At 41.2% G+C, this 15,054-nt stretch overlaps 1 protein-coding gene across 2 annotated transcripts in view; it reads right to left on the reverse strand.

Moving 5' to 3' along the window:
- The window catches only part of MYO16 (myosin XVI), a 650,995-nt gene that overhangs the window by 447,531 nt on the left and 188,410 nt on the right, over window positions 1-15,054 (reverse strand). For both annotated transcript variants that reach the window (XM_075061501.1, XM_075061500.1), the window contains exon 3: window positions 1,916-1,986. In XM_075061501.1, coding sequence (XP_074917602.1) covers window positions 1,916-1,986 — 71 coding nt within the window. The remainder of the gene's footprint in view (window positions 1-1,915; window positions 1,987-15,054) is intronic.

Genomic DNA, 15,054 nt, shown 5'->3' on the forward strand with positions numbered 1-15,054 from the left:
GTTTTTAAGGTCAGGCTTGACAAAGCCCTGGTTGGGATGATTTAGTTGAGAATTGGTCCTGCTTTGAGCAGGGGGTTGGACTAGATGACCTCCTGAGGTCCCTTCCAACTCTGGTATTCTATGATTCTATGATTCAGCCCATGCTCCACCACAGCCCGTGCTTCCAGCCAGCACCAAAGTGAATGGTGCTGGCCAGGGAAGAAAAGGAGTGTGTGCTGTACATCACTGTTTTTGACAGAAAATGTAGTTTCCACACAAATCAAACTTTTCTGTGGGAAAGTTTCAATTTTGCTGAAATTTTTCAAATTTCTGTTGGGAAAATCGAAACAAAATATTTTGTTTCGGGTTGGTTCAATACGAATTGAAATATTTCAGTTTGTTGAGCTGACCCAAAATGTTTAATTAATGTTCAATTCATCATTAAGCTGCATGTTGTAGAGTGACTAAAGGCCTCATTGGCATTGGCATTAAGGCCTCCATTTTCACCTATGGACTGGGCTCTCTGGCCAGATTATATCTGCCATGATGCAATGCAGATTCCCTTCTGCACAGATTGATGTTGAACTGACTCAGAATGAAACATTTCACTGTTTCCAAATTGAATTTTTTCTAAATATTCCATTCCTTGAAATTTTTTGACAAATTCAACTTTTTGTGCAGGTTTGCAACAAAAACAAATGTTGCAGTATTGGAATTGCTCACTGGACAGAAATTCCAATTTTCACTCAGCTGGAGGCATCAGGGTTCTGTACAGTCAGAGACAGAACCTACAGCTGCATCCCACAGACAGAACTCCCATGTAGTTTAAAGGCCAATACATCTGCAGGGGTGGATCAAGTACGCTCTGTAAGGTAGATTAAGATGAATACGATTTATTTTGGTATTAGAGACATGAGTTACTAACTTCCTTGTCTGAATATAAAGTAGTAGCAGCAACCATGGGATTGCTTCCACTGGATTTATTTGGTTTGCTAGCAGTAGAAATATGTGATTAAATTCTGATTTTCCAGTATACTGCCCTTAATTTGGAAGCACGTTTTTTATTGTTTTTTTTAAACACACTAAAAAAACAGGCACGCTTACATGAACGTTTCACTAATATTTGTGAACCTTCTGAAAGAATCTGGGCAAATTAACCATTTTTTGTTCAAAACAGGAAAAATTTGTCATATTCTCCTGAGCATTGGGACATTTGACCCAGCCCTCAAAGCAAAACACAGATGCCCTGCAGACCTGTGTGGGTCAAAATAGAAAACATGGTATGCATGATGAGACCCAGCAAAATAAAATAACAGAGCTTCTTACAACTCTGCTGTGAGTCCCCAGTTGCCATCCTGTACTTCACAGTAACTAAAAGTGACCTGACACCAGTGTATTTGCTATATTTCTCTCTCTCCCTTAATTACCTAGTAAACACAAATCTGCTCCCTTTTCTTTAAATCACTTAATCTGAAATACAAATAACTACGGTGATCTCAATGCAGATACTGTGTTAGATTTCCATTTGTATGAAATCAACACTGAAAAAATCAAAAGGAAGGAATGACATCAGTTAAACTGAAGGTTAAATTGTCTTTTTTCTAGTCTGTGAAGGTGTTAAAATATTGCATTTCTCCGTCTTATGAAGCAGACAATTTTTCCTTTGCTCTTACTTACCGTGCAGATAATTTATGCCTAAAACATCTAACTGGATTTTGCTAATAATCATCCATACTACATGATGCATCCCTACATAAGCCTTTTGAACATCATGTATTTCACATGCACAGCTAGATGCAATTATAATCACCGTGGTGCTCAGTGTAGATGAAAAATTACTGATAAACCTTTCTTGTCATTAATATGCCCAATATGCTACTCAGAATCTTGCCATATTTATCCACTGTCACTAACATTAATCTTCAATCACTCTTACCAGATGGAGCAAGGAGCCTCCTGAGGAAATAAGAGTGTGAGGGTCTGCACCATCCTTTAGTAGCCGTAGCACTGAAATATCAAAGAAAAGAGAAGGAGAAAGAATTAATGCACCAATGCACCCAGTACTGAGATCTTAATAGCCTGATTTTTCATCATCTTCATTAACAGATTTAATAATATATGCAAACCTCTGAGATAACATATGTAAAACTACCATGTCAGCATTTCCTGTCTCATTTATTTTAATGGTGAGGTCTGACAGTTCAGGACCTTTGATAACTATGCTAATTATGAGCAATATCAAGGACTTCACTAGAGCAGTAATTCTCAACCAGGGATCAGGGTCCACTGGGAAGTCGCAGGCAGGTTTCGGTGAATCTGCAAAGCAGGATCAGCATTAGACATGCTGGGGCCCAGGGCAGAAAGCCAAATGGGCCTGAAGCCTGGGGCCCTGAGCCCTCCCACCCAGGGCTGAAGCTGAAGCCTGAGCAACTTAGCTTCACAGAGCCTCCTGTGGTATGGGACTGGGCCCCGGGCAATTGCCCTGCTTGATACTCCCTAATGCTAATCCTGTTTTTTATACACAGAAAAACAGCTGTTGTGGCACAAGTAGGCCATTACGTTTTTTATAGCATGTTGAGGGGACTTCAGAAAGAAAAAGGTTGAGAACCCCTTGCTTTAGAGTCTGGTTGTGTTTCTGTAGTTCTGAACACAGGATATTCCATAGCAAGGTTAAAGTCACCTGATTAGACCATGTTCATGTGACTGCAGAACACAGTTAACTGATTTTATTGTGTATTGCAGAGTTCCCTGAGACCTAGAGGCTTTTTCGCTAAATGATTGAGATTGGTGTTCATAACTTATATTGCCTGAAATTAATCTTCATGCCACAGCTTAATGAAATGCACTTCATTCAACCTCTGCAGCACATTGCCTGATCACTGACATAGCATAAATCCTGAAAAGATATTTGGGCCACATTCTGCTCACAGTTACATGTAACAAACTTCTTTGAAATGAACCCAGGCATTTAACGCAGAACAGAAGATAGCCCTGCATATTGGTGCTCAGTCAGGATTGATAACACTGGTCTACAATTTTTGAGAAGTCGTCTGCTTCACAGATAAAATGTGGTATTTATTATGTATTTTGATGTGCTGAATTCAAATATGACAATTAAAACAACTGATGTACCTGTTCTAAGATATTTAAGGTTTTACTTTATGTCTATGTATATTGTGTTAGATAGTAGAGTTTTAATCATAAATTGTAAACCTATGTCTTTTAATGTGTTTATGGTTGCTTTACATGATAATATTTCACCTGTCCTGTTTATTGTACACTTTAAAAATCAGCAAAAGGTTTATATAAATAAATTTATTATGAAACAAAAGCAAAAATCTATGATGTACATAGTTAGTCCTATTCAGCGTCTACTCGTGCTTCTGGCTTGTCTCTTGTTTCATTAAATTGGAGCATCTCTTGTCACTGTGTCCAGCACTAGTCGCTGCAAGCATTGATGGGCTCCATTTGCCCTGATAACGTTCTCCATTGTTGCAATGTCCTGGTGAAATCGCTCGCCAGTGCTCGTCGCTCACTGCCTCGGCCAGTTCGTGAAAAAAATCTAGAGGAGAGTGCAAAAAAATGTATCTTTAAGTGACATGTGCATCCAAGGCTGGTATGCACTTGAGGAGTTTTTCACCACAACCTGTGTTGTCTGCCTTGTTGTTTCGAGAAATTTATGTGCCACTAAACTGAAGGCTTCCATCCGTCTTTTCCTTTGCTACGGCAGTGCATGGTCAAATGCATATCCTCGGAAGAAGTTCATGAATTGAGGCACCAACAAAGCACACCTCCTTTAAATCTTAGCTTCATTAAACCCTCTGGGAAAATTTTCCACGGAGGTACTGAAAGCTGCTTGTGTTTTGTCAATGGGCCTTGAGAAAGTTCTTCCATTCGACCCAGCTTGATGTAAGGGTGGTAACAAAATCGCCTTGATTCAACAAGTTGGTGGATGCTGAAACACTTTTCCTTCCCAGCTCCAATGACATGTCGGAGTGCCAATTTTCTTGTGTAGATGGGAATCTCTTGCACGACTATCCGCATTCGCGAGAAAAACAGCAGTACTTTGTGTATCCAGTCTGCAGACCAAGCAAAAGAGCAACAACCTTCAAATCGCACCCATAAGCTGCCACTGATGTTGTCATAGTTTATGCACCTCAAAAGTTGTTTCATGTTGTCATAGGTTTCCTTCATATGGACTGCATGACCAACTGGAATTGATGGCAAAACATTGCCATTATGCAGCAAAACAGCTTTAAGAGTCGTCGTCTTCGATGAATCAATGAACAGTCTCCACTCATCTGGATCATGAACGATGTTGAGGGCTGCCATCACACCGTCGATGTTGTTGCAGGCTACAAGATCACCTTCCATGAAGAAGAATGGGACAAGACCTTTTTGACGGTCACGAACATGGAAACCCTAACATCACCTGCCGGAGATTCCACTGCTGTAGTCTGGAGCCCAATAGCTAGACTAGAGCCAATCAAATTTTAAGCATCATTTTCGTTCTCAGTGACCAGAATTAGTAAGTTGATACATTATTTCAGAAGCATTTTGGCTGTAGAGCAGTGTAATTCTTTATTCTCTTTCCTTGGTCTCCAGGCTTTTATAACCTTTTCACTTTGGAATTCAGGAATTGACTAATTCACTCTATTAGTGTTCATTCCAGGGCAGGACTGCAATAATGAAAAGGCCAAGACATCATCAGGGGAATTCACCCTGTCTGTGCTGGCTAACTGGATAAGCAGTCCACAATGACCTCACCCCTGAGAAATACCCTCAGCACAGAGGTCCTCTATAGAAGCACAGCTGGTTCCACATTGTCATCAGGAGGCCCTGGTCCAAGAGAAGTATATGATGGGTCAGGGGTATCATGCCCATAGTAGAGGAGCGCACAATTAAGACAGCTCTTATGGTTCTCAGCCCCTGTCATGGGTAAATTCCCCACTCTGAACATTAGCGTCCAAAAGATGGGGTACCAGCATGATTGCTCTAAGCCTGATTTCCTGGCTTAGAACCTGTAGCGCTGCCACCAACAGGAATTACTGTGCCTGGTACACTCTGGTCCCCCCCAAAACCTTGCCTGGGGAACCCCAAGACCCAGACCCCTCTGGATCTTAACACAAGGAAAGTAAACCCTTTCCCCCACCGTTACCTCTCCAGGCTCCCCTCCTGGGTTACTCGGAAGATCAGTGTGATTCAAACTCCTTGAATCTCTAAACAGAGAGGAAAATGCATCTTCCCTCCTCCTTCTCTCTCCCCCTCCCAGACTCTTCCTGAGGGAGAAAGTGATCCTAAACACAGAGAGAAAATAACCTCTCTCTCCCCTTCTCTCCTTTCTCCCACCAATTCCCTGGTGAATCCAGACCCCGTCCCTGGGGTCTCACACCAGAATAAAAAAAAACAATCAGGTTCTTAAAACAAGAAACTTTTAATTAAAGAGAGAAAAATTATCTTTGTAAATTTAAGATGATTAGGTACAGCGGGTTTTTCAAGCTATAGACATGGAAATACCCTTCCAGCCTAAGTATTCAAATACAAATTAAATCCTTTCAGCAAAAATACAAATTTGAACTCCTTTCAGCAATACACAATTAAACTCCTTACAGCCAAATGCAACATTTGCAAATAAAGAAACAAACATAAGCCTAACTCGTTTTATCTATCTAGTACTCACTATTTGGAATCTATAAGAACCTGTATCAAGGAGATTGGAGAGAAACCTGGTTGCACGTCTGTTCCCTCTGAGCCCCCAGAGTGAACAACAACCACAAAACTAACAGCACACCAGAAACTTCCCTCCCTCAAGTATTTTGAAGTATCCTGTCTCCCTGATTGGTCCTCTGGTCAGGTGACAGCCAGGCTTACTGAACTTGTTAACCCTTTACAGTTAAAGAGATATAAAGTACTTATGTGCTATTAACTTTTCTTATCTGTTTATGACAGCCCCTGAATAGGGGAGTTGCAAACCATCTCCCCGTTTTGCTCTGTACTGAAGCTTGTGCCTCAGTCAATATAAGAGTTGTGAAATGCATAGAAAGAGGCTGTCACAGTTCCACAGTGAACTCTCTGTGGTCCAGTAAGGGCACCCACTCTAGGCTCCCAGCTCGCTAGCAGTCACCTCTTTTGGGTGGAGACCTGCATCTCTCTCCCTCCTGACTGAGGTTTTTCCAGGCTGCACAGTTCCCTGCGTACACTGTGTTGTTCTCAGCAGACAATACTGCCTAACTAGGCCAAGGTCTGTGCACTGCTAACTCTTTGAAGGCTAAGAAAAACATAATTGCCAGCAGTTATGAGTTACCACACAGCTCTTATTAGCAAGCACACTTATTCTTAAGGTGAAAGCAATGCAAAGAACAGATATTAAAAATAAAATAACCTACGCACATGCTAAAAAAGTTAACAAGGCCACCCCAACTCCAACCTTGGACCAGGAAAGGGTTGGAAGGACTGATACCTGCCAAAAGTTGTCATATAAGAACGGCCATACTGGGTCAGACCAAAGGCCCATCTAGCCCAGTATCCTGTCTTCCAACAGTGGCCAATGCCACGTGCCCCAAAGGAAATGAATAGAACAGGTAATAATCAAGTGATGCATCCCATCTCCCCTTTCCCCCACCCTTGGGTGAAGGTTCTGTCCATTTGCTGTATCAGAAAGAAGGCTCTAAGTCAATTTAAAGTCAGACTATTTATCTAAAAGTTCTTTATTTGTCAGGAGTCTCTGAAGACTCCAATTTGAACCAGTATATTTGAGCCTCTGCAAGTGGTGGTACCTCCTTGGAGGTGTTATAACCTCAGCCAATTTGTCTAATCAGCCACCACTGTTCCTAGTTCCTAGAAAGCTATAGTCACCCTTCCCCACAGAAATACATACAATGCCTGGTGCACAATGATACATAAATTTAACACAGTGAGATCTCCCAAATATATTGCAGGAAATTGCCATCTGTCACAGAGGCAAGATGTGAACTCATGGTCTCTTGGCCTCCAGTTCACTGTACTTCCCACAATGCAAGAGATGCTGATATGGACAGGCAAGCGAGATCTGGGAGCATGCAAAGTGTATTGCAGCATTCACAAAACTAGTAGGCCAGTGATAAATCTGTTCTACAGCATATGAACAAATGATATTTTTTAGAGGGGTGATAAATGAGAGTGGGTGTCCCTTTTGTGGACACCAAGCCAGCCAGTTAGCTATAGAATCCCTCTTGATAGTTGTTCTCTACTTGCTTTACCTGTAAAGGGTTAACAAGTCCATGAATAAAAGGAAGGGAGTGGACGCCTGACCAAAAGAGCCAATGGGAGGGCTAGAACTTTTTAAAATTGGGAAAAAAAACTTCTCTTTGTCTGGCTGTTGTTCTTCTCCGGAGAGAGAGGACAGAGCAGAGACAGGGCTGAGACTATTCTGTAATAAAGCTTTTTGTCAGGTATGGAAATCATCAAATCATACCTAAAACTCCTCATTTGAACCCCAGATATGTAAGTAGATCATAAAATGTCTAGCAAGATGTGAATAGGTTATCTCTATTTATTTCTTGTTGGCTTATGGACTCCTCTGTGCTAACCCCACATGCTTTTGTTTTACTTGTAACCTTTAAGCTGGACCTCAAGAAGGTTATTCTTGATATTTAATTTTTGTAAGTGTTTTCTTTTAAATCTAGGAAAAGCCTAAATTCCAGATGTATTTTCTTTCCTTTTCTTTTTTTTTTTAAATAAAATTTACCTTTTTTAAGAGCAGGATTGGATTTTTGGTATCCTAAATGGTATGTGCATATGTTGTTTAATTAGCTGGAGCAACAGCTAATTTCCTTTGTTTTCTTTCTCAGCTGTTCCCCGGAGAGGGAGTGAAAGGACTTGAGGGTACCCCACAGGAAGGAATTCCCAAGTGCTCCTTCCTGGGTTCTCAAAAAGTTTTTTTCTTTTCTTTTTTTTTGCACTTGAGTGGTGGCAGCATCTACCCATTCAAGGTCAGAGAAAAGCTGTGACCTTGGGAGTTTAATCCCAGCCCAAAGTGGACAGTATTAATTTTTAGAATCCTTGAGGGGCACCACCTTCTGCACTCAAAGTGCCAGAGTCAGCTTTGGCAAAAGGTTTATAACTTAGCCAGATCTTGGTGGATTTCCATAGGGCATTTACAGTTTGGCTTTCCCGCTATGTAATTTGAAGTTCCTGCTACAAACCACCGAAGCACTAGAGATTTTCAATAATGGTCAAATGTGTTTTTTGTTTGCTCAGTAGATTTTTTTTAAACACCAGCAATTTTCACTAGCTTTGTTTTCTGAAATGGCAGAGCCATCCTTGATCAAATTTTCCAGAAAAAAAAAATCTGAGTTAGACACCAAACAGAAAATTTCAGCTAAAACAGTTAAAGTTCAGTAATGTTATAATGAAAATGGAGATTTATAATGGGAAGGGATAGGCTACCTGAAATATACGAGCAATTACATGCTCCACCTATAATGATACATCCAGGTATATATTTTGGAAGAATCAAAAAATGACAGTTACAACAACAAATTCCACTCTGTATTTCATTTCAGGCTTTGAAAATAAATGGACAATCTAAACCCTCCTATAAATTCAAACCTGAAGAATAAAACCTTTGTACCTCCTCATTTGCCTTTTTACTTGTTTTTGCTTCATTTAATTTAGTTAATTGCAAATGTGCTTTGCTTTCTGGCAAACACAATTTTGTAAACTAAATACTCTTAGAGTCTACTGTTGTTCTTGGCACTGCCGCTGAACTGGGAAGCAGAACACTGAGTAATGTGGATTAAATGGACTGTGTTACAATTGCCAAGCAAAATGGAGAATATAAGGAAGCATATTTATACTTGCCATACACTTGGCAAAAGTGGAAGAATGAAGGAAAAAAACCCACAAATTATTTCTTCCTCCTCTCATTTATAGGAGCCCAGTGATTAAAGATCACTCGTCCTCCCCCACACAACACATCCTATTATAGGCTAAACCTCAAAAGCTGGACTTTTTGTTCCTATCAGTACTAACAAACATTACAGAGTGCCCTCAAAGGAGGATGGGGACATACATTACAGCTGCTAGAGTCCTAGACTCCCCAACACCCACCCCCACACACATGCCCACGCCCGCACACCCACACACTTTGTATAGCTTGTTCAGAAGCTTTGTAATAGCTAGACCACCAAAACTTCCTGGCACTCGCCCTGCTCCTATGCTCTTCATAGTTTCTTGCTTCACCTCTTCAGTGTCTAAGCCACCTAATAGTTGCCTTTATGTTGCAATTTCTATCTGAGGAACTTTACAAAACTGAATTAAGACAGGCTATAGCCCTCCATTATACCTATATTAGGTATAATCCTCATCTGCAAATGAGGAAAGTGACGTACATAGTCCTTAAAAGTGGGATTTTCCCAAAAGTGTTCAGTGTTGGCCTAAGTCTGCTCTCACTGATGTCAAGGGGAGTTTCAGCGCTGACTTAAAAGGGAGCAGGCCTAGGCCAGTGCTGAGCACTTTTTGGAAATCACATTGTGACTCTGGCAGATCAGGTGCCAGGTCATGCCAAGGCCCCAGGACTGCACACTGACAAATGCATAGCTGGAAACTAGTCTGGCTTACCTGTGAGTTAGTGCACTTAAAATAGATATTAGTGTTATTAAGAATGTGTTTAGACTTTATGGAATGCTTGTAGGATGCTGCATGTATTAATCTTATAATATCTGTATCCGTGGTATAAAGTTATACTGAGTGTTTTCATTGTAAACCTTTGTTACTGTGTAACTCACCCAACAGGAAAAAGAAGCAGTAATTAAGGTAAAGTGTTCATCCAGCACACAATATGTCCCATTAAAGGAAAATGAGGCATTGTGTAGCACCAAAGGACAGAGACCTTGTTGATTGCACTCCTAACTCCATCCTGGATAGGGAGGCCTGTGCATGACCTCATATCATAAGCTTGGATTCCGGGTTGATGGGGGATAAAAATCCATGACAAGGAGAAACTTGGTCTCTTTATGCTGTCTGGACTCTGAGGGGCAAAGATTCCTGATCATAAGCAAGAGATCCTCATGCTGTTGGCTTGGGTCAGCCTCAAAGAATATATAAAGCTGCTTATTATAGAAACTTTTATTACCTTTTTAAATCTACGACTGTAACTCATTTTTGTCTGTGCATGTTTCCTAATTTAACCTTGTAAATAACTCTCATTTCTTTTCTTTGTTAATAAATCTTTAGTTAATTACAGGATTGGTTACAGATATTGTCTTTGGTTTGCAATCTGAGTACAAATGACCCAGGGTAAGCAACCTATCCTTTGGAACTGGGAGTAACCGGAATATTGCTAAGTATCAGAGGGGTAGCTGTGTTAGTCTGGATATGTAAAAGCAGCAAAGAGTTCTGTGGCATCTTATAGACTAACAAACGTGTTGGAGCATGAGCTTTCATGGGTCAATACCCACTTCATTGGATGCATCCAGCAAAGTGAGTATTCACCCATGAAAGTTCATGCTCCAATACGTTAGTTAGTCTATGAGGTGCCATAGAATTCTTTGCTGAATATTGTTGTGATTTTTGGTGTAAAGTGACCATCTATCAAAGGGATCGTCAACCTTTGGCATGTGGCCCATCAGGGAAATCCACTGGTGGGCCGGGATGGTCTGTTTACCTGCGGCGTCCGCAGGTTCAGCCAATTGTAGCTCCCACTGGCCGCAGTTTGCTATTCCAGGCCAATGGAACGGTGAACTGCGACCAGTGGGAGCTGTGACCGGCTGAACCTGAGGATGCTGCATGTAAAAAAACGTCCTGGCCCACCAGTGGATTTCCTTCATGAGTCACGTGCCAAAGGTCGCCAATCCCTGATCTATCACATAGTCCAGCTTTCCTGGGTGGTAAAATAGAGTAGAATCCCCAATGCCCAATATCTGTGAGTCTATGGTAAGACTGTTATAGTGCTTCAGGAGTTCACATTTTTTAGTAGGTTGGTGAAATGTAATTATAGAACATACCACCAGTTTGGGGTGTCTGCCCTGATTTTTGACAGTCTGCCCTAAGGTTGGCATTCATGATCATGAGCTACTCCAGACAGAGTGACACACATGCGAAGTGAATATTCTAATATGACACAGGAAGTATGTCACAGATACAAAGCATATCCAAGTGACAAACTCTCCATGTTTTCTTATTATTAGAAGTGAAGCTGGGTTCTTGAGTCAATCCCTCTCCACAACAACCTTCAGCAGCCCAAGCAATTAACTGTGTGGAAAAATTGAGTGAAACAAGGTAATGACTTCTTAGCTCCATTTATCAGTGACTAGTGGTTGAAGGCAAAAATGGCAGCCTCTCCTAATGCATGATTCTCTTTCCTGCCAGTGAGTGAAAATACAGGAACACTTTGAAACATCTGTGATTCTTGTGACTACACAGTGAGTTGAAATCTCTGCAGAGATAATGACAATGGACATCATTGCTTTTTCAGCAGAAACCAACTACAGAGATTACCCCACAAACAATGTATATAGCTGTTGCAGACATAAACCCAGTAAAAAAATACACATTAAGCAGATGATGTTCATAAATATGTAGATGATTCATGTACAAAAATGAGATTAAAGATAATAATCGCTTCAAGTTTTTATCCATCTAGTTTACTCTCTTTTTCTTCATTATTGCTCTGCAGAGTCAGCAGTACTACAGAGATCGCACATCACAAAGACTGCAAGGGCAGTGGATATGAATTCTCATGTAGTTTGGGTCAATATTCTTTGTCCTGAAATAGGATCAGTTGTCACATTCCACAACACACAAAAGCAACTGACAAGTCTCTACTTTTCTTGAAAAGGAAATAGGATTTACCTCACTGTAAAGAAGAATAAACATCCCAATGCAATTCAATTAGCTCCCTACCCAACATTCTCTAATGATATTCTGCCCTGGTCTCCCCCCATGAAATCTGGTCTTATCTGGTCTTGTGTGTGCTTTTACCCTATACTATACAGATTTCACGGGGGAGACCAGTGTTTTTCAAATTGGGGGTCTTGACCCAAAAGGGAGTTGCAGGGGGGAGTCACAAGGTTATTTTAGGGGGATCGAGGTATGGACACTCTCACTTCTGCACTGTCTTCAGAGCTAGTGTAGAACTGATAAATGAAATTGTTTTTAATTGTTCACTTTATTAATGTAACTTCTGTTCACCATTCGCTATGCTTGCCTACATTGTAACTTCTGTTCACTGTTTGCCATATTGTAATTCAAACCCCATTTTAAAACACTCACTCCACTTTGTAAAAGCTTCCTCCAACCTTCATTTTTGCAAACCCTGCTGTAATTTTATTAGTTAGTTTAGATGTGTGAAGAGGCATGTATGGATGATGGAATCAACTCTCCAGCCCAGCCGGTCCGATGAGATTAAAGTTCACCTACCACGGCTGAAGACCCTAGACAACAGCCCTAAACAAAGTAAAACGCATCACCGCTAAAAGAAAAGGAACAAAAGAACAACAGAAGGAAGATCAAAGCCAGCTCAGGCTGAAGTCACATGCAGTTGATGGGTGATCAATCCAAACTCAGAGGCAGGCGTGACACAGCAAGACCTATAGACTTTGATCCAACGTAAAGCCTGTAAAAAGAAGGGTGAGATAAGAGACTCTGGGAACATTCTGCTGCGAACATGGAGCCAGCCACCTGCTGATTATTTAACAACAGCAGAATGAAGCAACTCCCATGAACTAACATAGGGAAAAATCCCTATAAAGCTGGACTCTGAAGACTGAGGACTTTGAGTCTATGGTTCTGCTGCCAGCCTCCAGGAGCATCAGGTGCACCTGACCCGGACTCGGCTCCACTCTTGTTTACAGAGTACCTGGCCAATATTCTGTCACAAGCAACTTTAGGCTGGTAACTATAATATCTACACAGAACTTGTATGAAAGATTGTGTGAATGGATATATATATATATATAAAATCATAGGAATAAGTAACCAAACAACATTGTTTGCTGTTATCTTTTATTTTATTATGGTATTTACAATAAATGTGACAAATGTCTTGTCCCCTTTAAGATCCTGCTAGTTTTTATTGGTATAACACTAGGTGGCCAGAGAGCAGCAGCTGTTGGCCGGGCACCCATCTCCAAAGACAGTGCCCCACCAGCAACAGTGCAGAAGTAAGAGCGGCAATACCATATTACGTCACCCTTACTTTTGCGCTGCTGCCTTCAGAGCTGGGTGGCCAGAGAGAGGTGGCTGCCAACTGTGGACCATGATTTCATGGTCTCTGATGCATTTTTCATGGCCATGAATTTGGTAGGGTCCTAGTTATACAGGAATAAGTGGCGCACAGATTTCTGACTCATATAGAGTGTGGGTGCACTATGCCAACCTAACCAATCCTCATGATGGAAATCCTATTGAAGCTACTAGGAATATAACCTATGGATGAGATGAACAAGCCCTAAAGCAGGAAGTTCAAAGTTGCTTGAAAAGAAATATATAGATATATAGTCAACCAATCATATTTGAAAGAGAGTCAAGATTTGATTAGGATTTTAAGTAAATGCTGAGATCATTTCTTATTTGTCCCAACAAGTTTATCCAGTTCTCCATAGATGTAATTAAGCTATGGTGCACTATATTATTAAAATATATTACACATACATGTGAACACACAATCACTATTATTATCATCTCCTATCCATATCCTTTTCCCATGACTTCTGCCCATTTTCACCTCTGCTTCTATTATACCTCCCCACACTGCTCCCTGCCCTCACATCTCCTAGCTCTGGCCCTGCTCCCCTTCTGTTTCTATCCACTCCCCCTAGACTGGCTCTGTGCCCCTCTCTTTCTGTGCCCCCTCCCTTTCTGTGCCTATTTTCCCCCCATACACACACTCCTCACTCTTTGCATTCCAGTCAGGCTGTTTCCTCCTCCTCCTTCAATTGGCTAGATACCAGCAAGGGGAGCATTGAGAGCACAGGAGAGACAGTCTTCCTGTTCTCAGTTCTGATGCCTTATCCTTTATAAGAAAGTCCTGCTCAGTCCCTAGGTCATGCTCAGTGTAGATGGCATCTTTGGAGAATTTAGCCACCAAACTAACAAGTCTCTACAAGTCAAGGATGTGTGAACTGAGATTTTTCATTTAGTTTATAACTAAGACAAATTTGATGGATTTTCATGGGAACAGCAAAAGGCCCATCCCTGACACCAGGGTGACCCCCTGCCCTCCCTCTGCTCTAAAGCCTGGAGGTACTGGAGCTTTTCAATTACAAGATTATAAGATTGTGGGGGGGGGGTCAACATGGGTGCAATAATGTATTTTCCCCAATCTCATTCTTGGAAATGGCTGAAGAACTATAGTTGAAACATGGAAAATTTCAACCCGAAAAATTTTAAGTTTGGCACAGTTAAAAGGAACTGAAAACAGGATCTTATAATGGAAAGTGTTAGGCAACCTTAGCTATAGGTGGTGTTCCTAGTTGTAATATGAGCCATCAATTTTTGTGAGACACTCCTGCATAGAATTCTTCAAACATATGTAGTAGGACTGAAGACTATTGTTTTAACTGGATGAAACCTTACTGGACAAAGGGTTTTTTTGGGGTATTGAATTAGTAGAGATATGTGTGCCAGGCTATGTCTACACTATGGACCTTACAACGGCACAACTTTGCCGCTACAGCCGTGCCACTGTAGGGTGTCCTGTGTAGCCACTCCATGCTAGTGGAAGAGCTCCCTCCTGCTGGCATAATTAAACCACCCTCAATGAGTGGTGATGCACTCCCACCAACATAGCACTGTCCAAACCAACACCTTTGTCAGTGAAACTTTTGTCAGTCAGGGGGGTGTTTTTTGTTGAGAGCGCTTTTGAGCTGAGAGAAAAGAGAGGGTCTTCTGTTTTATTCCTACTGTGTTCAGGGAGACAGGACTTGGTACATTCAGTATAAATCAACAGAATTGCGTGAAAGAAATTCCTGATTCCACCATGAATTACTCCTTCTATCAGAAATAATCCACAAGACCTCACATTTTGTCCAATTGCTTGGTGCACGTACGTGAGCACAGTTCAATTGACTTCAAGAGATAATTTGATTCTATGTT

Source organism: Chelonoidis abingdonii, chromosome 1 (genome assembly GCF_003597395.2).
Source record: "Chelonoidis abingdonii isolate Lonesome George chromosome 1, CheloAbing_2.0, whole genome shotgun sequence".
Taxonomy (NCBI): domain Eukaryota; kingdom Metazoa; phylum Chordata; order Testudines; family Testudinidae; genus Chelonoidis; species Chelonoidis abingdonii.